This window comes from Crassostrea angulata, chromosome 10 (genome assembly GCF_025612915.1).
Source record: "Crassostrea angulata isolate pt1a10 chromosome 10, ASM2561291v2, whole genome shotgun sequence".
NCBI classification, from domain to species: domain Eukaryota; kingdom Metazoa; phylum Mollusca; class Bivalvia; order Ostreida; family Ostreidae; genus Magallana; species Magallana angulata.
The window spans coordinates 50,450,544-50,476,490 of record NC_069120.1 but is presented as its reverse complement, the minus strand read 5'-3'; the positions used below and the strand labels follow the sequence as shown (position 1 = coordinate 50,476,490).

The window sequence follows — 25,947 nt, the reverse complement described above, 5'->3', positions numbered from 1 at the left end:
TGCCCCCTCAATAATAACATCTGATGACCTTCTTTTTTGGGGGTTATTTTTTTTGTCAGTCAAGGAATTTTGTGCCCCCCCCCAAACTGAAAATCATTTTCAAAATGTATGGTTGTGCCCCCCACCCCCCCCCCCTTCTTAAGTGAAATTCCTTCCTACGGACCTGGTTCTGTTCATACAGGCAATACACTCGAATGTTATAAAGAATAGAGAATATAACCTTAACACTTTTAAAATCCTTAATTGTTTCTGTGCTTTTTAGGTATAGTCAAGACAATTCAGTTAGGCAGAGGAATTTCGAACTCCAATAAAAACGAAGGTTTCTTCAGCATTATACCTTTCAACGACATTATACCTTTCAAATATTTCAATCTTTGATAGTGTTCATATTAATATATTACACAATTAATTCCATTGGACCCTATTAAAGCAGTGTAAATGTAAAAATGTATATATACCTCTGCATCATAGTGGCAACCACTTCGTGGGTCTTCGGTGAATTTCGGTTCATTCTGCATCTAATTTCGCGCCATTTTCACGCGACTTCTGATTGGACAATGACAATATGTGACCCTCACGGGAAATTAAAGCCCAACAGTTCGAGTTACAGACAAACAGTTCATTTTACACATTTTTACGATTGTAAGGAAATAGAGCTACGATTAATTGTTGGGTCTATAATTGTTGGGTCGATGACACAACAGCTCAAAAAAGACCCGACAATTAAACAAAGACCCAACAACAAGCTCATAAATTTGCAGTTGACCAGACAATTGACCAAGTTATATATATATATATATATATATATATATATATATATATATATATAAATAAATAAAACAGAATGCGACAGTCCAAATCAAATAAATTGTTTACTGTTAGCGCTTTCAGCTAACATTCGAGTTTCAAAAACAGCTATAATTGATTTTAAACTTGCATCAGAACTATGAAGATACTTAAAAGTAATACAGTATCAGTAAATATGCGATAAAATCTCCGTGCAAAAGGTTGATTAAAAAGAATAAATATTTCTCTTCTTTTAAATTATTTGTGTATGCAATTTGACAATGCCCCGAAATTGTGGAAATATTTCGGGGCATCGAATTTGACCATCTTTATGTTTGTTACATGTTTGCTTATTTAATTTGCTTTTCGGAAGCTTAAATAACTGATGCATTTAAAGGTTTGGGAGAGGACTGATATTTGTTTTTATTAGATATCCTTTATCTATCTATTTTATGGTGGGGGTGGGGGGGGGGGGGTGGGGGTTATTGCATATAGAGTCATCAGAAGTGTGCAGAACTTAAACTATATCTGGATATTCAAAATGTTTTGATCTCTTTTGGTAAAATTGTAAGAAATCTAAAATTGTAGAAAATTATTAATCAATTCTACTTCAAACAATTAAAGACGATGAAAGGAAGTATAGAAGAAAAACATTATTGCAAAAAAAAAATTGACGTTCATGACGTCGTGACGTTTTCGACGAGCTACGTCAAAGTCGTGTTAACATCTCTTACTAAAATTGTCACAAAATGCTTAAAATAAACAAGATCTTGGACTTTCAGAAAGAGTTGACTAATCAGTATTGACAAAAAAGTGAGTTTTTGAAATTTTGACCTTAAGGGCCCTTTTCTCATGACGGCAGTCATATATATTTAGGATAAATCTATTTTCGATTAAGTTTCGGGTTAAATATTTTAATAAAATAGTCATCTTTTGTGATTCGGGCGATTTCATTTGAAGTCCACATTTTGTAAAACGAACATTGACCCACAGTTAAAAATTGATTCCAAAGTATGTGAAATCACATATAGTTGGTATCTCTTTGCTTTTGAAACAATGTCCCCTAAGACTTCACATCTCTTTTTCAATTTAGATTTTCTTTGCAGATTCATAATGGAAAAAAAATTGCCAGCCATAATAAATGTGGTGGAGAATATTGTTGCCAAAACTTATCAAATAAAAGGTTGCTTAATCAATGCAAAATTACAAAAACAGCAAGATGACATGGTGAAAAAGACCTTGGATGAAATTTTACAGATGGCAGAAATAATTTCAACTCATGGAAAGACAAGCAAAGAACAATTTTCTAAAACTGAAATATTGGCTAGAGATGGAAAGCTGGAGCTGGCAAGGTTAAAAAAGGAGAATTTTAAGCTTAAAGAAAGGTTTGATGACTATGAGGCAGAAGTGACGGATGAATCCTTTAACAGTCTACCCTCCTCAAAGGAACTTCTACCCTCCTCGCAGGAACTTCTTCCTTCCTCACAGGAAGATACTCCAGCCAAGAAACAAATGATTTCTGATACTGATATGGAGAAAACGTTTGTCCCTACTGAAGAAGAAATAGGAGCTTCGGAAAAGAAACATTGAAAAAAATGACAGTAATATTCAAAAGCTGTCGTTGACTGTTCATCTACTTAATCTTTATGTTCTTTAAAACATGTGTAAATTATACACATTCAATTATCATGTTCATTTATTGTCATAAACCAAATTTACAAATTATGTGTTCTTTTTACTTGTATCTAATTAAAGTAAAGTAAAATTCTACTATGTAAATTATAAACATGTCTTTTGGTTGTCACTATTGTACATAACACTTTTACATGTTTTGATTTATTCAATAAATTTATTGTTTTAGATTGATGAAAGAAAAAAATGTTTGTTTGCAAATCAAACAATAGAGCTTAAAAGTTATATCAAGAAAATGATGCATATTAATGAAGGAAGAGAAGCATGTAGCAAAAATAAAATCAAAGAACAATCGGACATATATATTATTCTTTTTAAAAACATTTCTTACTTATATTTTTATGCGTGATTTCTATACTATATATATATGTGTGTATGTTTTACGATGTGGCCGGATATTTTATCGATTAATGTAAGAGGTAACGGTATGGTAACTGTGTAGAATAATTGATGTGAAAAATATGTAAACTTAAAAATAGTCACTCGTAGAAAAATTCATGATTTAGAGTGTTATAATTAGTAAGGTGTACCGGTTGTTAATTTTTGGTCCAGGGCGAAGTCCCTTGGTTGAAACGCCTTTATTGGTCGGCTAAACAAATTCACTAATTTTATATGCTGCGTTCCATTACGACTCGCGTGAAAAAGTATTTCTAATCTGCTTTACGATACCTTTAAATGCATTGAAGTCCTTTTTTAGAATAGAAGGTCTTTTTTCCAGAATTTAGTTGTATAGTTCTAAATTAAATTTTAAGGAATAAATTTTATTTCTACCTAAGTCATAAAGTATAACATAGCTTGGAACATATAAACCGCATCCTGGTTTATAAAGCGTAAATAAACTGTCGCAAGTTATATTACATTGTATAACATATAAAGTACAAATTAAATTCATTCTTTAAATATAAAACTGCGATTTTCTTTCAAAGGTTTAGATTTTGAGACCTCTGGTTATGCTACTTGAAGCTTCTGCCGGCAGAAATACCAGAAACATAATTATATCATTTCCTTTTTTTCTTTCGCCCTTTCATAAATATCAGTAAATTGATCAGTTCATTAAACAATACAGGTGAATCTCGATAACTCGAACTTCAAGGGACCATGATTAAACTTCGAGAGATCAAGAGTTCGAGAGATCAAAAGTTTAAAAAAAATCCGGAATTTTTTGTTCCAGTCATTTTGGTTCTTAAATTATAATAACCGGAAATTTATATTTATAACATGGAAGGATAGTCTGACATGATTTCAATCGTATTTTCTGCTACATTACTTCAATTTAAACAATATAGAACTTACTTGTGTGGTTATTAAGTGTATTTTTTCACGTTAAATATCTTTTTATTATATTATGTTTTCTTAATCATTACGTTTGAATATTTTAAATAAAGAGCATTTACCGTAACTTTCACAAGTTATTGAAATCAATAGATCACTTACAAATTACCTATCGACCCTTGGAAGAAAGCAAGGGGTAGTGTCACTTACGTAATCAACCAATTAACACTACCACGCTAGCCCCCAAGAGTCAATCAAACATCCAGGTTAGGTCCACGCGGAGCTATAATTATACGCTTGATCAGCCGCGTGTGTACACAGCAACCACTTCGAGTTATCAAGAGTGAAAAACAATGAAATATATGTAACGGGACCCAGGTGTTACTTCGAGAGATCAAGAACTTCGAGAGATCGGAGTTCGAGAGATCAAGAGTAAATTTGCTTAGTTATATAGAGAAAAAAATTGGGACCGTGAGTTCACTTCGAGAGATCAAGAACTTCGAGAGATCGAAGTTTGAGCCATCAAGTGTCACCTGTATTAAGAAAATCAGTCTGTTTAAGTTTAGATAAACAAATCTGATAAATTTGAACTACAAATCTTAAATCAATCGGAATCTTTTTCATTCCATGATCGGAAATAAAATCAACCAAACAATTTGCCGAAAAATTAAATTCGTAACTCTTTAGATTCCGACATAACTCCGTAACACTATTGTTTCTACATTGATAGTTATCTTCCTGGCATTTTTTAGCCGTTCGGTAACAAAATTGACAAAATTAACTTTATCAGCTTTTATTTTCAACAGCGATTAGTACATATCATTTTCTACCCTTAAATTATATTTTTTTTAAAATTTAAATCTTCCGTCTGGTTTTTAATTTGAGTCATCTCAAAATACCAAAATGTCTAAGATAAATTTATACGCGCACGTGTCCATCACTCAAATGATCCCTGCTTACAGTACCCGCAACGTTATTTTTTACAAGATAAACGATAGGATAGGATTCACGCACGATAGGATAGCATTAACGCACGATAGAACAGTATACACGCACGAAAGGATAGGATTAACGCACGATATAACAGTATACAATCACGATATGATAGGATTGATACACGATAGGAAAAGATAAACGATGTTCATGATAAACGTATGATCGCTTTAAACGATATTTACGAACAAACTGATAATGGCAGAATTTGAGAGAGAACACGTACAAATAAAGATTAACGTGGAATTTCTTTTTAGTAACAATTGCCGAGTTGTTAATCATCGCTGCATCATTTATAGAATGTATAAAAATGACCAGTTAATTTTTTTTCAACTAAAATTATGAGCTATAATGATCAATAAATTTTCTGTATAATTGTTAAAATTGTTTTCATTACCGAACACCAAGCCGATCGCCGCGAATATTTCAGCCCGAGATTAAATCACTCGGAAAATAGCGGGTTTAATTATTATAATATAAATCCGACTCTTGTATAAAGTAAATATAAAATCTATCATAAGTACATTTCTTTCTGTATAAGAAAATGATGCATTAAAAACGAATTATTACAGACAAGTTAAATAAATACTTACGCAGATACACATCTCGCGTACGATTTGTTAACATTGTTTTCATTACCACACACCCTGGCTGATTGGCGAGAACATTTCAGCCTGAAATCAAATATCACACGGAAAATAACGGGTTCAAAATACAACTCGGGTTTTAATTATATATAACTTATATCATAAATAGTTTTGTTTATGTAAAATATGCTGCAACAAAATTATATTGCATAAAAGTTAATGTTTACGCAGGCATACACTCTGCGTGCGATTTAATACATTCGATATACAGGTAAATATGTTACCTTGTTCCTAAGAACTTCGTTTTTCATTTTCAATGTTAACAGATATGATTTTCATATAATATTGGTTAATTTTGATCTTAAAAATTTTAAATTTAGTATCCTGACGGAATGTTGGATAGGATTTTACAATTCTTGTTCGATAAATATTCGTACAGTGTATACGGCGCACCGAACGAGTTGCAACTTAGTAATAAATTTACTTGCTTATGAAAAGGCACGAAACGATAAACACGATAGGATAAACGAAAGAATTGGTGAAATTAAACGATAAACCTGATAGGATTAACGCACGATAGGATAGGATTAACGCACGATAGAACAGTATACACGCACGATAGAACAGTATACACGCAACTATACGATAGGATTGATACACGATACGATAGGATAGGATTGTAAAAAATAACGTTGCGGGTACTGTATCAGTACTTTCAGTACTTTGATTCTATGAAAACAAATTATCTCCCTTCTCACATGACGTGGCTCTTCCGTAGTAGCCATATTGGAAAATAGCGACTGTCAACTTCGTTGGCAACATCGTTAAATATTTGATCATTTGGAGACCATCCAGTGTTAGTCAGATCTTCAACATGCTAAAAAGTGTTCCAAAAATCTTTGTCTTTCTTTTCATATCCATTTTAGCAGATGAACACGATCATGTAGTAAGTATATTTTGCAGAAACCGGTTGACAAAAATGTAAATAATGTATATAGTTCCTTACATGTATTCAATGCTTATGACATCTGTAGCATTCAGGTGGTTTAAAACGATTAATTGGAATTGGATAAAGTTTTAGATTAATTGCATGGGAAAAGTTGTGCATCAGGTAAATTACAATCGATTTAGTTGAAGATAAAGTCATACACCCTGTTATTTTATACTCTCTTACAGTTTAGCAATTTCTCTGAAATAGAAACTTTATTGAACCCTCTTGTCCTGGATATCCGGCAGAAGCAGCTGGTTGCCCAGGGTAACCAGTTTGACCTTGATATCCTTCTTGACCTTGTTCTGGATATCCACCTTGTTGAGTGCCTACATAAAGAAGAAATGTCACAGCATTTAGTTATATATACATCGTATGAGTTACACACAATAGGCTTAAGTTCAACTGGATTTTCATCAGAATTTTATGTATATACATCGTATGAGTTACACACAATAGGCTTAAGTTCAACTGGATTTTCATCAGAATTTTTCGACTTTTAAATTATTTCTAAAGTTTCATTATGATCTTTTTTGTGTTACTCATGTGCCTGGGAAACTCAACTTATTAATCTCGATATTGACATAAACTTATGCAGATATTTTAGCTAACATTTTAGCTAACATTTGAGAGCTGCAATAAAAGTGAATCTAGCAATAACCTTATAGCGTTTTCAAGTAGAGGAACTAGACAAAATCTACCTGCATGGTAATCATAAATGTATCATTTGCATAATTCACTTCATTTTTTAAAAAAAACCTAATTCAAACTTGTCTTTTTTTAAAAAGATCATTTTGTATAGTTAATTTGGCATGAACTTATTATATTCATTTGAGTTCCACAGCAACTTGCTCTTTTACCTCTGAAAAAGTTAGCAATATACCTTTTTTCTTTGAAACATTAACTTCGATAGCTAGCTGCTACAGGATGCTGTTGACAAAACTAAGGAATTATTTTTTTAAGCTTTTTGGAACTTTTAGACTAATATTTGTAAATATACCGGTACTCCATTATACTAAAAACATATAGATAAAGTTTTCATCCTTATTTAATGAAGAAAAACAACAACAAAAGGAAAGCTGTCAATGTGACAGCAAACCGGGTTTTCTTTTGTGTGAACAGCATTTGCCAGAACGACAGATACACAAGGGTAAAACAGTATCACCCCTCTCCTTCGGGGGGGGGGGGGGGGGGCGGCGGCTTTGGTTTGTGAGATCATGTCCTTTAACTTAGTGTTTTAAAATAGGAGACCTAAAGATGCTGTCGTGCAAGTGCCATAGCCCTTAGATGGAATTGTTGGGGTTCTCAACACATGCATGCCTTTGAACACTCTAGTTCAATATTTATCTTAAAAAGGAAAGATTTTATTTTCTTATTTTATCATTTATTGCACATACCTACATACCTTAAATAAAGAGGTACTGTAATTTGTGATCACTCCAATAGCATTCTAACAGTCCATATTCATAATTGTGGTGCTTAGTGATCAATGCAGGAATGGTAGTTTGTTGTCTCCTGAGAGTGAACTGATTCAAGCTGAAGATTATTTGTAGTAGAAAGGAGTTTTTTTAAGCTGCGGTGTTTGTTTCAACTGGTCAATATTGAAGTCACCAATCAAAATATTGGTATTCACAGGTGAGATTATAGAGTTAAGTTTTTCGCATATGGTGTCAATATTAGCAGTTGGATGGCAATACACACTTGTAATTTTCAAAGGTTTATCTGAATTCTGTAATCTTTTTTCCTTCCATTCCCTTTGCCTGAATGAACTGATAATTGTCAATAGATTTGTCATTTTTTATGTAGACAAATATTCTACAATGTGGTCTATACGGAGTTTGTTGATTGGAATAGAATTCAATAGAATGAAATCCCTGAAGTCTGTAATATTCCAAAGGATCACAGCGCTGAGCCCATGTCTCCAGTATAAAGATGAAATCTATTTGTTGGAGGCGAGCATCATTTCTGTACTCATCAATATGATTGTGAAGTGATCTAGCATTGTGGCACACAATTGAAATGTTTGACTTTGTGGAAGGCAACTGCTTATAAACTATTTGACAATCACTTCGGAGTCTGGATATTTCAGCGCTTACTGTGTTGTCTATAGTAATTTTCTTGTGATCAAAATCTAAAAGATGGAGTCTTTGCAAAGATGTAACTCGACTCAAAGCTACATTAACAATGTGGCTTTGGATACGCCCCTTAAATGATATAACTGCATTTGACAGAGAAATTCCTTGACATTTGTGAACAGTAGATGCTGCTGCAGGTTTTAATGGAAACTGTTTTCTCATAACGTGTACAGTTTTATACTTTCCAACTTGAAACTGTCTGGTAAGGAAATGCACCGGCGTCCTCCAAGTACGGTTAATGTTGCTTTTATAAAGGTGTCTGTATTCCTTTCTGGCATCTGATCCAATGTCTTCTTGGTCAGAGAATAAAACCCAGAGCTATATGGGTTTATTGTTAGAAAGCTCCCCATGCAAGAGTTGGCAAGATGCTCCATTTGTTAAACCATCTTTTATGTCCACATTTCGTATCATCATGTAATGAGCACTAACATTAAGTTGCAATTCTGTCAGCAAATTCTGAGTTTTTTTGTGGAGATTGACTTTTAGCAATTTCCAATACAGTAGATTTGACATTTGCAGAGGCTTCTAAAGTGTAATCTGATGCTACGGAAATATACATTGGGTCATCTATGTTCGCCAAGGCCGTTTCATTGTGTTGATCTACAAGTGCATTCGAATTATACAAATGAATGAACTTGCTCAGATCTAAATGTTCTGAAAGATTTACAAGTCTTGAAAGTAGTGTTTGTATATCAGCATCATTTTGTTCTCCTTTCCTCACTCTGTTAAGTAAATGGGCAAATTCTGCATCATCGTTTTGCCGCATGACCGTTTTCAATTCAAAAAATTGGAGTTGCTCTGTCCAAAAATTAGGCATTAAAGGTCCATAGTCTGAAGAGCTACTGGTAAATATCCATTGGTCCAAAACTGGTCGTAACTGAAATAAATCACCAACTAGAAGCAAGGAGATCCCACCAAATGCTTCTTTGGTACAAAATATTTCCTGTAGCCTATTATTGATGAAGTTAGACATATGGATCCCCACCATTGAAATTTCATCAATTATGAGCAGTCTGAGTTTTATAAAGCGACATCTGAGCGTGTTCAGTGTGCTATGATCAAGAGGCATGTAGGTTTTCAAGGAATGACTTGCTGGAATACTGAATATAGAATGTAAAGTATTTCCCTTTATATTATAGGCTGCTTTGCCTGTTGGTGCACCAATGACAACTTTAAGTTCATCTGGGTTTTCGCCTGCAGTGTCAAAGAAGCGCATAACTGCTTGATACACTACTCTTAGGGCATGACTTTTGCCGACGCCAGCTCCTCCTGACAGGAAAACAAGATACAGCTTGTTAGTTGTTTTTGTTAGATGTAAAATGTAATAGAAGAAGGTTTTTTGTTCATTGTTTAGTGAACGTACTAATTCTCTATATTCAATATCTGAAAGTTTATTTTGAATGACTATTTCTTTGGTGGTTTTACCAGGGCATCCAATGTCTAGTCCAATGTCATAATTACGACTTGTTTCATTTGGTGGTTGAAGCAATGATATATTGTCCTCTCTTGCTTCCTCACTGTCTTCTTCTGTTTGACGTGCAGTTGGTGCTATGTTTGACAATCTCCTGACTGACATTTTCCATTATTTTATCCATATTACAGTCACTGATACAAGCATTGAAGGTTTGTCTGACTTTAACAGTTGTATTTTCAAACTTCTTATACTGTATTTCAAATGAAGAAATTGTTCCCATCATTAAAAGTTCTTCTCGCCAAGGATGGAATAAAATAAGCTGTTCCCTGTAATGTAATTCCGGATCTTTTTTTTCAGACTACATTTTACATATCGTATTATTTTTGAAGTCCTTCTTTTCACAAGTCGACTTCCATCTGGTAAAGGCATTTCAGTTCCTGCAACTATATTTTTCAATGTTATTGTCTATCATGTCAACCTCTTCTACTGGTTCTTTGAGACCTTTTCTGTTATAGGTATATCTGTCAAAATCAGATGCAAAATGTGCAAGTGTCATATTCTCTAATGATGGGGGTCATTCCGAGTACCTTTGTATTAGTCCTGTGCAAGTAATATCTGTAGAGTCATCTGGAAGACCTTTGAGTACTGAGGCTGGTTTCAGTATTTCTATCCGTTTTTCAGGTGGGGATGTATTAATGAATATCACATCTCTTGAACTCTGTGTTAGAGGTAGTTGCAATAGGAGAAAAATTACTTCTTGTGCTGATATTTCGCAATGATTGAGGAATTTATTGGAAATTACTCTAAGTTTCTCTCTGATACCCAAATTTCCCTGTTTCACTTCCTGTACAGCATTCTGTAACAACATACTCATGCCTCTCTGTGATTTCATCATGTAACTTGCTCTGTAAACACATACAGCATATGGATCAATCACATATTGCATATCAGTGTTTGCTTGCCCTATTCTAAGTATATCTAAATTGAAAGAGTTTATCCTGATATCTTTCACTGTTCTCTTTAAGAAAACACTTTTTTCTTTGATATCGAGGATCTAACAGCATTTAGATACTCAGTATAATCAACTTTACATTCATCTAGAAATGAATTAAAGTCCATTTCAACATCACTTGTAAGCGTTTCTAGAACTTTTGTGATTTTGTCATAATTGACCTTATGTTTCGGAACATCTGATTTTTCTGTATCTGTTGACAATGGCTCCAAAATCATCGTTTCAGTCATCGAAGGTATTTGGAAACCAAAGCGACATAGTCTTTCTAGTTTTTTTTTACACGATTTAGAGTGTCGGTGTTTCTGTAGTTTCACAAACTTTTTGTCCTCTTACATCTGACATCTGATACATCTGAGGAGCATGATATATGAGAATCAATGAACTGGAGTATTTCATCAATCTGACTAGATCCATACGCAGGAGAATTTTTCATCCAGAATAAACAGTGCAAGTGTAGAGTTCCACGCTGCTGGAATTCGACTCTTATGTAGAAATCTTGAACTTTGCCTATAGGACAGTTTTCGGATTTTAAAATGTTATTAAAGAAGAGTTGTGTTCTACAAGAGGCCCATGGGCCACATCGCTCACCTGAACAGTAGTTCCATGTAACATTCTATTTCGTAGCATATGCTTTTTCTATTTTAAACATTGAACCCATTTCTAGGGCCCTAGTATTGGTCCGAGGTGTATGGTTGGCTTTAACAACATAAATAGTAACATGTGAATGAAAATGTGTAGCATTGCGGCGGGACCGCACGTACACAGCCTGAAAAACTGAACCTAGAGGAGTTCCACATCAAGAGGAATAACTCTCAGACTGTACATAACAACATCAAGAAAGATAACTCTTGGTTCCACTACATTAGAGTTTACACAATTTGAGGATCCTTGCATAGTAATCTCACAAACTGTCGCACTATAGTTCTCGAGAAAAACTTTTTAAAAACAATTCAATATATCTTTCTATGTTAATCTTTGAACCCCTCTTGGGGCCCCAGTATTAGTCCAGTGCCAAAGCTATATTTATTTGGAATCTACATTATTTAGGGATGCTTGCATAGTAATCGCAGAAGCTGAAGCATTATAGTTCCCTAGAAAAAGATTTTTAAACATTTTCCCTTTATATTTCTATGCTAAATTTTGAACACCTCTTTGGGCCCAAGTATTAGATCGATGGTCAAGGCTTTTATAATTTCGAATCTACACTTTTTGAGGATGCTTACGTAGTTATCTGACAAATTGAAGCATTGTAGTTCTCGAGAAGAAGATTTTTAAACATTTTCCATATATACTTCTACATTTAACTTTTAACCCATCTTGGGTCCCCAGTATTAGTCCAGGGGGCACTGTTTCAAAAGTATCGAACCTACATTATCCAAGGTTGTATGCATGATAGTAATCTCACAAATTGAAGCATTGTAGTTCTCGAGAAGAGGATTTTTAACATGTTACCTTTATATTTCTATAATTAACTTTGACCCCCTCTTAGGGCCCCAGTATTGGTCCGGGGGTCATGATTTTACCAATTAAGAATCTAAATAAGCCAGGGATGCATGCTTAGTAATTCCACAAACTATAACATTGTAGATCTTGAGAAGAAATTTTTTAAATGTTTCCTTTATATTTTTTAAAATGTGTGAATTTGGAACCCCTCTTGGTGCCCCATTATTTGTCTGAGAGTCACAATTTTTACAAATTAGAATCTACATGACTTAAGGATGTACATGTATGCATAGAAATATCCCAATCTGTTGCATTATTGTTCTTGAGAAGAAGATTTTAAAACATTTTCCTATATATGTTAAAATTTTAGCCCCTCCTGGGGCTCCACTTTTTGTCCGGGGGTCACGATTTTTACAATTTAGAATGTTCACTATATATACAACCTTTTGTGTAAATATTGGCATTTTTGGGGCAGTAGTTCTTGAGAAGGAATTTTTTAAACATTTTTCCTATGTAGTTCTGTGTTAAACTTTAAACCCCCGCCTGGGGCTCCAGTTTTGGTCCGAGGGTCACGATTTCTACAATTTAGAATCTTCACTATACATATCAAATGCCAGAACGCCCACAAAGGCCTCGAGCTGACATTTTCTTTAATATAGGTAATACCTATATTAAAGACTATTAAAGACAGAAATTTAAATTAATGATACCTAAGGCTTAGGTATCATTAATTTAAATTTCTGTTCCAATAGTCGTATATCAAATAATATCAGAATAAAAACATTTTGTGTAACTAAATTCGTACAAATTATAGTATTTATTGCCAAGCAGACAACATACAAATACACATAAAACATGGGTTAATCAACAAGAGTTCACAATAGCCTTCGCCATGCATCGGGACACATCCGGGAGATAGAGATCCGTGCACGCACTGAGTTAGGTCGTACGTACAATAAGTCCATAAATACCACAATATGCAACTATATTTTTATATGCAATTTTAACATCACCATGTGAATGTATCCTCAGTATATTTCCTTATAAAATATACGTAGTGATGCATTTGTAATACAATGAATCATAACTCATCATATGGTTACAAAAACCGAAGGAATTTCAAAGTTCAAAAATAAATTATCTTCTTTCTGCTTTAAACACTCTTGAACAAATTTTACAGGTTCATCATTTGTAAACGAAGGTAACACATTAACAGTGTTCCCCTAATTATAATAAAACTTTTTAAAATTTAATTTCCATGTGAAACAAGATTATCTATGGTATGGTTGTTTACATAAAAATCCACACCACGTGCGTTGATCTGCCGTATCTATAATGCTCAACCAAACTAGCTGCAATATTGCAACATCACAAGATAAATTTATCGCTTACATTTATTTTCGAGACCGTGCCCGATAACAAATTAATTTACATATTAAATTTTATTTTTATCGGACACGGTATCCAAATAAAATGTAAGCGATAAACTAATATTTGGTGAATTTTTACACCTTATCGTATTCATCCGCCATTTCTTGATTAAACAACCTTAAATACATATGCAATGAGTTGTCAATTATCAGGGAGACACAGTTGGGTTTTTGGGTGCACAAATTAGTTGAATAAATGGAACAAAAGTCATGTAAACATTTTTTTCTATGTGTTTCTATGTGTTTCTATGTTAAACTTTGAACCCCACCTGGGGCCCTGGTTTTGGTCCGGGAGTCACGATTTTTACAATTAGAATCTTCAGTATATATACAAGCTTTTGTGTTAATATTGGCATTTCTGGCGAGTGGTTCTTGAAAAGATTTTTAAAACATTTTTTTCCAATGTATTTCTATGTTAAACTTTGAACCACGCCTGGGGACCCAGTTTTGGCCCGAGCCATATATAGGCTTTTGTGTAAAAATTGGCACTTCTGGTGCAATGGTTCTTGAGAAGAAGATTTTTAAAGACATGCACCCTATACTCACTGTTTCGCAATTATCTCTCTTTTGAAAAGGGATGTGTCCTTTATTTTAACAATTTATAATCCTCTTTCCATAAGGATGCTTTGTACCAAATTTGGTTAAATTTGGCCCAGTGGTTTTTGAGAAGAAGTCGAAAATGTGAAAAGTTTACAGACGGACGGACGACGGACAACGGGTGATCAGAAAAGCTCACTTGAACCTTCGGTTCAGATGAGCTAATAATGAAAAGGTCTTGCACAGGTGGTGGGATCTTTCTGAATCAGTTCACATCGTTCCATCCAATTGAGATTTTCTATCTCTTGATAAGTAAATTTACGTTGTGGATTTTCTTAGCTAATATTCCAAGCAAATCAAGCCAGTGGGTTTCAGCTGCAGAAAAAGTTGAAAAAAAGGAGGTAAACCCAACTGGCCTAACATTGCAAATAATTCTTTTTGTTTGCTTTGATAATATGGCGGTGATGATCTGAGTGATTTCAAAAATGTAAAGCCTTCATCATTCTGCAACAAATTGTTGGTATTCTCAGAAGATTTCAAATGCCCAGCAGTATATGAATTATTTGTTGTTTTCTTAAAGCTGTTGTTGCAATGTCTTTGACTTGTAGAGTCTGCACTTTCTTTAGTTTGAAGAAGATGTTAGACACACAATCTTCTGTCGACATTTCGTAACTCTACTTTACAAATTGTACTGAATGTCACTGGATTTTGTCTCTCATCATTTTCTGTTCTCTTTTGACCAGCAAACAATACAGGAAAAGCCTTTTCTTCAGAATATTGATCAAGGTACAAACTGATGGGGTGATTCTTCTCACCAGGTGCTATTTGTAAAGCATGACGACCATCATCTGTAAAATCAATGTTTTGTAATAAAGTGTCTTTATTACCAGATCAAGAGGATTCTTCTGCAGTTTCTTCACATCATCTGTCATCATCATCATCCTCTTTATCTGTAATAATTCCTAAATGACTTTGACATGCACTCACTGACTTATCATTTTTATCATTTTGCATGTTCTGAACTGTATCTAAATCCTCTTTTGATGCAAAATCGATATCATTTTTAATTTCCGACAACCAGTTTGTGTCCAATTTTATACCTTCCTGTTTATAAAGGACGCTATTGTCAATCAAATACTAAGATAGGTTATAAATCACTTTGGGTCTAACAGTCTCATGAAGCATTGATGATTTATACTGAAGTCTTCTTTTAAACAACAAATGGATGGTTGCAGTGTTTTCAAACCTTCTTGGAAGCATTGAAATAACATCTGTTGGATCCATAGGAACAGTTACTGTGTTGCCATAGATACCTAGTTGTTTTCCTGCTCCAAGTTGCTTAAGCTGCATGAATGGGATCCTCAGAGCTACACATCTCTCTTCTGTCTGAGTTGGATTTAATTCAGTTAAATTATCTGGTAACTCTTCATACTTGAATCCGTTGCAGAAAGCCATTGGTGGGATTTTTTTCTCCATTGTGTATTTATAGCATGTCTTGCAAATCCATTCACTATTACCTACACTTTTTGTTCCTGTAAGAGTCTGATTCAGAAATTGCTCAGGTATGCCTTTCTTCAAATATGCAAGTATTGTTACTAAGTAAATACTATGCTGGCAAAATGTTTACTTACAACACGAGCAAACATAGTCATCGCCTCGTTTTAATAGGTCACGAAATATTTGTATCTGAGTTTCAATATTTTTCTGCTTTCTTCGCTTGGAGTATTTGCTGTGGAGTGATGTGTTTTCTTTTTTTTTTTACTCCTATGCCTCCACTCTTTCCTTTTCCTTTTTTCATTTTTTTTCACCTCATTAATCTTGCGTCTTTTGATTCGAGTCAAGTTTCTATTGGTGTTTTCCTGAAGTTTTACCTCAGGTATAGAACGTCTTTTGGTTCGAGTCAAGCTTCTATTGGTGTTTTCCTGCTGTTTAACCTCAGGTATAGAACGTCTTTTGGTTCGCGTCATGTTTTTATTGGTGTTTTCCTGTAGTTTAATCTCAGGTATAGAACGTCTTTTGGCTCGAGTCAAGCTTCTATTGATGTTTTCCTGTAGTTTAATCGCAGGTATAGAGCGTCTTTTGGCTCGAGTCAAGTTTCTACTCATGTTTTCACATTCTGATAGTTCAGCATTACTTCGCCTTTCTCTTCTTGAAATATTTCATTTAAGGTTCTCATTGTGTCTATATTATGGCATTTGTCTTCGTTTACGGCGGGAAATGTTGTTAAGCTGCTGCTTTGAAAGGTGTTCTTTTTTCTTTTTTTGTCTCTTACTTTGATGATCAAAGTAGTTTGTAAGCCAATCATTAGAATCTTGATTTCTCTTTAGTTTTTCACTTTCCGACAGTTGTAACTTTCGCTTCTTTGGAAAACTTTCAAGTTCATTTGAATAATGTGATAACTTGCGCTTTGTTTCATTATTAAATGTAGCAGTGTGTGTAGTATTTTTTCTGGGTTTCTCTTTAGTTTTTTATTCTCTGACAATTCCTGAACCTTTTGTTTCTTTTGAAGAATTTCCAGCTCACTTGAATGGTGTGTTGATTTGCCCTTTCTTTTATTAATAACTGCAGCTCTGTCTGTTGTATTTTGTTTTGAGTTTCTGTTTGGTGTTGCATTTTCTGATGATTGTTGTGCATTCTGTTTCTTTGCAAGATTTTTCAATTTAGGTGCTTCATCTTCCTTTGAAGTTTTAGTCCTGTGAAGAAAAAAACACCCATACCAATGAGATACATGTATATATTAAGAAAATGACATTTGTCATTATTGTTATTTCTTGTGTTGATGCAAACCAGATTCCGTTACACACTATAGATTTTATTCATAGGAGGCTGTAAAATGAAATTTTTTTTTCAGAATTAGTATTCATCACTATTTCCTTGATTATTGACACCTTTTCTCTCTCAGTCTTTCTTTCTTTTTCTGTCTATGCTGTCTGTCACCACTAGTTCTAACTTTCTTTGGCATGGTATGAAATTATTCTTTTATCAATCTAAAACAATAAATTTATTGAATAAATCAATGCATGTAAAAGTGTTATGTACAATAGTGACAACCAAAAGACATGTTTATAATTTACACAGTAGAATTTTACTTTACTTTAATTAGATACACGTAAAAAGAACACATAGTTTGTAAATTTGGTTTATAACAATAATGAACATAATAATTGTATGTGTATAATTTACACATGTTTTAAAGAACATAAAGATTAAGTAGATGAACAGTCAATGACAGCTTTTGAATATTACTGTCATTTTTTTTCAATGTTTTTTTTCCCGAAGGTCCTATTTCTTTTCTTCTTCAGTAGGGACAAACGTTTTCTCCATATCAGTATCAGAAATTTTTTGCTTCTTGGCTGGAGTATCTTCCTGTGAAGAAGGTAGAAGTTCCTGTTGGGAGGGTAGACTGTTAAAGGATTCATCCGTCACTTCTGCTTCATAGTCATCAGCCTTTCTTTTAAGCTTAAAATTTTCCTTTTTCAACCTTGCCAGCTCCAGCTTTCCATCTCTAGCCAATTTTTCAGTTTTAGAAATTGTTCTTTGCTTGTCTTTCCATGAGTTGAAATTATTTCTGCCATCTGTAAAATTTCATCCAGTGTCTTTTTCACCATGTCATCTTGCTGTTTTGTAATTTTGCATTGATCAAGCAACCTTTTATTTGTTAAGTTTTGGCAACAATATTCTCCGCCACATTAATTATGGCTGTTAATTTTTTTCCATTATGAATCTGCAAAGAAAACCTAAATTGAAAAAGAGATGTGATGTCTTAGGTGACATTGTTTCAAAAGCAAAGAGATACCAACTACATGTGATTTCACATACATATGTGGGTCAATGTTCGTAAGTTGCCAACATTTTTCTGGTGAGGAGGTTAGTTCGTTGGTGGCAAGTTTGGGGTTATCTTAATGATTATTAAACTAATGCTTGTATATATGTTTGTGAGGATGTAAATTCATGGGCAAGGGATTCCACAAAATCCCCAAACAAGCCCGAAACATTGGCCCCCTAATAAGAGTGATGATTTTAAAGTAATTTTAAGTGCAGCAGAGTATAATTGCAAGTTTTTATATAGCACTTTTAAATTGCAATGCATTTCTCAAAGCGCTTTTACAATTATTACCCCAGCAGACCTTAAAGCATTCCAGAGCCTTCTCAGTGCGACAGCAAGTATACTTAAATATGCTAGTCAAAATTAAAAGACACTTTACTATTTTGTATTAGCTCTTCAGAGAATTATGAAATTTAAAAAAAATTAGCTGCAAGCATTGAAGGTAAAAATTCTTTTCAATTTCTCCTTTTTAACACACTTAATCACACACCCACACCCACACACACCCACACCCACACCCACACACACACACACACACACACACACACACACACATATATATATATATATATATATATATATATATATATATATATATATATATATATATATATATATAATCTAAAAATGATAAATATCCAGAATAAAATCACAAATTATGTATATATATAAAACACACAAACACAACACAAAAGTGCATGGTTATTTAAGCCATCTACTCACTAACTAATGTTCCATTAAAAGCAACAACAAAAAACAAGTCCTTACTATTATAATAAATTATAGATATGCATTGATAATTTCCAAGAATGAGCATGGAGACTTGGTGAGTAAATGTTACCGCTTCCACCACTGGCAGGATCTTTTGATGCAGTTAAGGAATTGTGAAATTTAGACTACATAAAAAGATGTAACCATGCAGTGTCATACGTAGCAATGAAAATGCAATACTTGCTTTTATAAATATATTATTTCTGCAAAAAATGTTTAATATAAATATGCAAATAATTTCCTTTTCAACATGTTCAATGGTTAAAATGCAGACATTAAAAATTATGACATTCTATGCTAAGCATCACACTTATGTTAGCAAAACTTGAGACTTGGAAAAAATGGAATTACATAACCTTACTAATGCTATTCACTTTGTTTATATTGCTAATCCAAGCTGAAATTTTTTGTGTAAATTCAAATACATGTATTGAATAATTATAACAAAAAACAGACTCAAATATTACTTGGTGGCAATTGAAGTTCTGATAATTTATATGCATGGTGCAGAAGGCTGATGCATCCATGATTTAAAATTCTACTCACCATAATACTGATGTGTTAATCACTTTTCAGAAAATTCTTCCTCTTCGGAAATTTCTTCTTTTCAACACCAAATATTTTATTTACCCAGATTGATATTTATCTATTAAACGCTGTATTTTATTTAATTAATTATTACTGCTGAATTTAATGCAAACACGATCTGCACAACCTTAAAACAACCTCCTCGAAGACACGATCCAGCTTTAATTACCTTTTTACTCTGATTTACAGATGTAATAAACATCTACATAATTAAATTACTCACACATCAAAATGTAGCGCAACGCTAAATACCATTTATACATTTTGGTCATCTTCTGGGAAAATGCAGCAGCAGGACTAGTCTCGTTCAACCAGACGCTCGGCTGTCTCCGTAAATCTCCGACGAGCAGAGAGACTGGTAAAGCGTCACGTAAATGTTTGTAACGTCAAAATGAGGCTTACCAAAATACCGGTAAATAATTTGATTGGTTGAAAGAAACACACCTCCTAATTCATGTAAACAATGACGGAAGAAAACTATATCGGATATTTGTTATGGAATGAATTTGCCATTTAAACTTAAAGATCTCAAACTAGAAAGTTTAAAAGCGGTTGTGAATGGCAAGGATTTATTTGCAGTACTACCTACGGGATATGGTAAAACCGTTTGTATTCAATTTTACCAAAACTACTGTGGGGGACAAAAGTGAAAGAACGTTTTCCAGATGACTGTGATCGAAGTTCTGCGGTTGTGGTGGTGTTCTCTCCATTGGTATCTTTAATGAAAGATCAAGTCATTAACATTAAAACTTTTGGAGTTGACTGTGTCTATATCGGAGAGAATCTGAAAGAAGGTGAATATCTTTTTTAATAGCTTAAGTTAATTACAAGTGACAGCGTACATAATCATGATAATATGTAGAAGTAGTCTCAGGAAAATACAAGCTTATTAAATTAACATATTAGAGTTACCGTATGCATCAGTGCATCACCCCCCCACACACACACACATTGAAAATTATTACATGTACTCTAACACCCACCAATATCGCCACATGACATCCTAGCTACAGCCAGAGACATATATATGTATATGGCACGCCAAATTCACAAAAATGAACTAAACATTGTTTCACAGTCGATAAAGTAGGTTTATCGACTGTTAAATATAGTTTACGGATCGTAAACTATAGTTATCGACGTTTTCACATCTATAAACTATAGTTAACGCGATAATCTATTTTTCACATCTGTAAACTATAGTTAACACTGAAAACAATCATTTGCTGTTGTTTAACATAGTTCATCTGATAAATAGGGTTTTATGATCAGTAAACTACGGTTAACAAATCTAAAGCACGCCAAATTCACATAAATTAGCAAAACATAGTTTCACAGTCGATAAACTAGGTTTATCGGCTGTTAACTATAGTTTAAGGATCCTAAACTATAGTTACCGACGTTAATCTATATTTCACATCTGTAAACTATAGTTTACGAATGCAAATCTATATTTTTCTGTCTGGAAATACACGTTAACAATAGATTTTGCTGATAAATATAGATTCACATCTGTAAACTATAGTTTACATTCGTAAACTATAGCTTAGAGTTGATAAATATAGTTTCAAGATTGTGAAACTATATTTATCAGATAAACTATGTTTTACAATCGTTAATTATAGTTTTCGGTTCTAAACTATAGTTAACTGTCATTTATATTTATAAATTATATTTAAAAGACATAAAGTATATGTCACGATCCTATACATAGTTTTGAGAGATAAACTATAATTTACGTTTGTTCATCATAGATTATCGTTCTAAACTATAATTCACATTTGTAAACTATAGTTTACGTCTGTTAAACATAGTTTATGAGTCTAAATGTGTGTTAACTATATTTTTCAATTTAAAATCTCGAGTAACCAATCGTGAGAGGCGATACAAAATGTGCGCCATTGTAGAAAATGGCTCTTCTTAGGGAAGAACGTGCGAGTTTGCCCTCTGTACACAATTGCATAAGGAGAATTAGTTCTCTGCTCGATAATCTGAGATGCCAAGTTACCACCAACCCTTTTGATCCTACTATTTTGTCTGATATACGCCGTAATCTACAAAGGTTGGAGTCGGCAGGGGAAGATGTTGTTGATTTAATTGAATGTCAGTAAATACAATAAAAAAAAGCCCGCGTTTTTTTTTTATTGTTGTTTGTATTAATTTTTTCTAAATCAAAATAAAAAATGTTAAGTTATTTTAATAATTTCAATTGCCATTAAGTTATCGAAAAATCACTTTTCTTGTAAAAAGGAAATATATATCTTACAGACCAATGAAAATGATCTTTGTTAAGGCAAAATCTTATCTTGCTGTAACTAGGGTTAACGTATCTATGATTTACGAAAAAAACTCTAGTTAACTATAGATTCAATCGTAAACTATAGTTTAGGGTCGTAATTAAAATATAGTTTCACAGAGAATTCCGCATGTCAGATACTAAATGAGAGATTCTGTTTGTAAACCATGCTTTACAAACGTAAAACTATGTTTATAACATTTTTGTGAATTTGGCGCCTTAATGTCTAAATAATACAATTTGATTTCGTGAACTATAGTTTATAGTTGTTAATCATAGTTTAACAATGGTGAAACTATATTTATCAGATAAACTATGTTTAACTATCGCAAATGATTGTTTTCAGTGTTAACTATAGTTAACAGATGTGAAACATAGATTATCGCGTTAACTATAGTTTACAGACGTGAAATATAGATTAACGTCGTTAACTATAGTTTTCGATCCTTAAACTATAGTTAACCTAGTTTATCGACTGTGAAACTATATTAAGCTCATTTTTGTGAATTTGTCTGATAAGGCCTAACAAAAAAATATGTTTGTTTACGGTTTCCCGACCGACCCTATATTTAATCGCCGACCCTAATTGTTTTTATCCATCGTTAGAAATCCGGAAGTCACACGTGGGTACGTTTAACTTTTATATTCATCTTAATCTGTCAAGCGTTTGAAATCGAAAGTGAAAAAAAAAACATGGTGACAATATCTACGTCCACATGTTCTCTGCAGTTTGAAGAATGCGCACACATAAAGCAAATGCAGTTAATATCGGCATTTATCCAGGTGTTCGATCGATAACATGGGGGAAATGAAAAGGTTCCCGATTTTGAAGTACGAGGCAAACAACATGGAGGCAGGATAGTTTTGACCACAGGAGTCGGCGATTTTTATCAATTTCTTGAAAATAAATGAGAAACTGGCAAAATCCTACCAGTGAGCTTCGTGAGCGTAGCAAGCGAAGCGACAGGATGGCAACGAGTTTTCTAGATTTTCTTTATTTCGATATCCAACCGATATTATACACCAGACATCCGTAGTGTTATTTTATCAATTTCTTGAATTTATTTCCCTAAAATTATCCTCAAAAATCATTTTAAATCCATTTTTGCACATCTCTATCATGGCCATGTTTGATGCTTGTGATGTGCAATATCATGTTTTTTTAAAAAAATAATGGGTGTCTGTTTTGTATAAAAACTTAGCATATCGAGACATTTTCAAGGAACATTCTGCATAAAAATATATAGTCTGTTGCTCTATTGATACTATTACCAGGTCAGGCGCAAATCGAAAATTAATCCTCAGGGGAGATCTCTACTAAGCATGTTAATTGTTGCAACAGCAGACATAAACTATTTTTTTGTATTGTCTTATTTATTTCTAGAACACATTTTATCCACCAATTAATGAAGATAAAGTTTAAAATCAATAAACCTCTAGATTTTATATTTGATTACAAGTACCTAGATTCTATAAAATAGACTATAAATACGAGGCACGATTTTTACTACGAAACTGAAAGGGTCAAATAAAACCACGTGGTCAAAAATTTAAATGACAATAACATTCACAGGGGTGCATAAGGCAAACAAAAGTAAGCATGACACAATGGCAAAACAGTTTTGTATTATCAGTTTGCGAGGGTTGGTCGGAAATTATTGAGACATTTACTCTTATTCTTTTAGGAAAAGAGATTTACCTTTGAAATTTCACCAAAATGTAAACCAGAATAAAGTTTATCAATGTAAAAAGTTTCTTTTCCATGGCATGAATAGATCATTTTTGATAAGTGGATCAACGTGCCTGCGTCCGGTGACCCAACACAACCGCAAACTTTTCGCAACGTCACTTTAACGCTTCTCATTGCTCCTGTGTTTAAACACCTTACAAACGACCGGAAATAAGAATTATTTTTTAATTTCTCATCTTTTGTTTTGATTTCAAGATGTCATCATTTACATTTTCTCTCATTCTTGATTTTTATTTTGAGTTCTGTTTACCCTAAAATCAAATTACTGTGAATGTCTCCTGCAGTCATTTTGTTTTTATTTTAGAACTGTTGACAACAGTTAGTGTGTAAACAGTACTGGATATTTAGTCTATTTGTCTTAATTCTAGTCAAACAATCAGTGAAAAAAATATGATGAACTGAAGCTCTGTATCCCTGGTTATCGTATAGTTTTGGTTTAAGGAATTGCGTGGCCTTAAAGGTCTTCTTCTGAGATTTCCACAAGTTTGATGTATATTCGATGTGCCGTCTTGAGGTCAAAATTCAATGTAATGTCGTTGTCATATTTTCTATTGCTTGGTAAATATGTTTGTACCAAATCCATATTTTACCTCGAAAATTAGTGAAACTTAATCAAAAGTTAGTCGCAAAATATAGCAAAACATATTTAACATGAACATATTTAATTTGATTTCTTTTATCATTAACTGTAATTCTACGGACACTTTGAAATGGGATGTTTTTTAGTTTTTTAGTTTTTTAGTCTCCGAGATTATGCCTGCGCCAGGTACCCTGTTTTTCTACCGTCGTAAACAAAATATTTAATTAACTTTCAATATTACTTTGTTTAATTATTTGTTTGGAATTACTTAATGTTTATGCCAATTTTCGTAAAAATTTGTCACTTAGAAAGGGATATATTCGAGTTGTCTCAAAAATTTCATGTATCTGACGTTTCTGAAGTTGTGTAAAAAAAAATAAATAATAAAATAAAAAAATAATCCTACCTACCGACCCTATTTTTTTTCAGCATGTAACAGTAAACAAACAGATTTTTTTGTTTGGCCTAAATGTAGTTTCACGATTTGTGAAACTATAATTAACAACTCTTAACTATAGTTTACGATTGTAAATTATAATTAACAAATGTGAATCTATATTTATCAGCAAAATCTATTGTTAACGTTTTTTTACAGATAGATAAACTATGATTATCATTCGTAAACTATAGTTTACATTCGTGAAATATAGTTTCACTAATGTAAACTATAGTTATAGTTAAGGATCCGTAAACTATAGTTAACAGCTGATAAACCTAGTTTATCGACTGTGAAACTATGTTTAGCTCATTTTTATGAATATGGCAAGCCATATATATTATAGTAGTTAGTTAGTATATACGTCCCTGCTACAGCTTTGGAAGACTTTTTTTGGAGAATGAAATCAATTTAATCAAAATAATTGAATTGATTAAAACATATATGAGGACTTTGCTGAATAATTATAATTAACAATTATTACAGGAGTATTAGAGAAGATAAAAAATGGAGAGGTTCCAATTCTAATGATGAGTCCAGAAATCCTTTTTACTGGGTCATGGAGAAAACTCTTTGAGACAGGAATATTTAGAACTAGAGCAGAGCTCGTGGCAAAGCCACGAGTAGGTCTTCCGTTGGCGAGTTGAAAATTTATATGATTTGGTGTCAAACGATTATAATGACTAATGACTAAAATTTCACTTCTGCTTTTGTTATAAAAACGTGTTGTGATTGAAAGCCTGTAAAGAGAGGAAGAAAATGTTTAAGGAAAACTATTTGTCGAACACAGTTTGTGTAGTTGTTTTGTAAACTCTTTAAGGCCTGTCACACCAAGTTGCGTTCACAGGGCGTGTTCACGGCGTTGTAAAATTTATGGAATCGCCGTAGGATCGCAAGGAAAATTCAGAAAAGATATACAATTTTATTTAAAAATTTTACATGTGAAAATGTCACGGCATCCTGACGGCGACTGAGGTGTTCTTACAGAGCCCCCAACTACGTTTCCACAGAGTTCAACTTTGCGATTGACTGCGCTCTCGTTAGGTATCCGCCGAGCGCTCATGACGTGCTAGGAGTTTTTACCGCGCGTCCACGGCGTGCTCTGCGCGCTGACTGCGTGCACATGCGCTGTTGGAGACTTTACGGCGCTGTCACAGCGACCTTACTCCACTTCTACGGCGTGTTTATCAGAACACAGAGTCACGGCGCGTACTCTGTGCATGTTCACAGTGCGCGCCGTCGCATGGCATTCTAAAATGTTCTAGGATATCCCATCGCGGCGAACGAAGATGCTGTTGCGTTGTTACGGCGCTGTAGGAGACTCTAGTTCGTTTACCATGGCGTTTTACATTATTCAATGACGCAGTGGGATCGCCGTGAGGACGCAGCTCCACTGTGACAGGGGTTTAAA

General features: G+C 33.5%; 1 protein-coding gene across 2 annotated transcripts in view; it reads left to right on the top strand.

Moving 5' to 3' along the window:
• The first annotated feature begins 6,098 nt into the window (after window positions 1–6,098).
• LOC128166530 (annexin A7-like) overlaps window positions 6,099–25,947 on the top strand; it is a 50,039-nt gene continuing 30,190 nt past the window's right edge. Inside the window, exons 1-2 of one of the 2 annotated variants that reach the window (XM_052831768.1) lie at window positions 6,154–6,276; window positions 19,664–20,268. Coding sequence is in view for 1 of the 2 variants with exons in the window: in XM_052831767.1 (XP_052687727.1) it covers window positions 6,205–6,276 (72 nt within the window). In the remaining variant the exon portion in view is untranslated. Of the gene's footprint in view, window positions 6,277–19,663; window positions 20,269–25,947 lie in introns of both variants that reach the window. The other variant, XM_052831767.1, reaches the window with a different exon arrangement.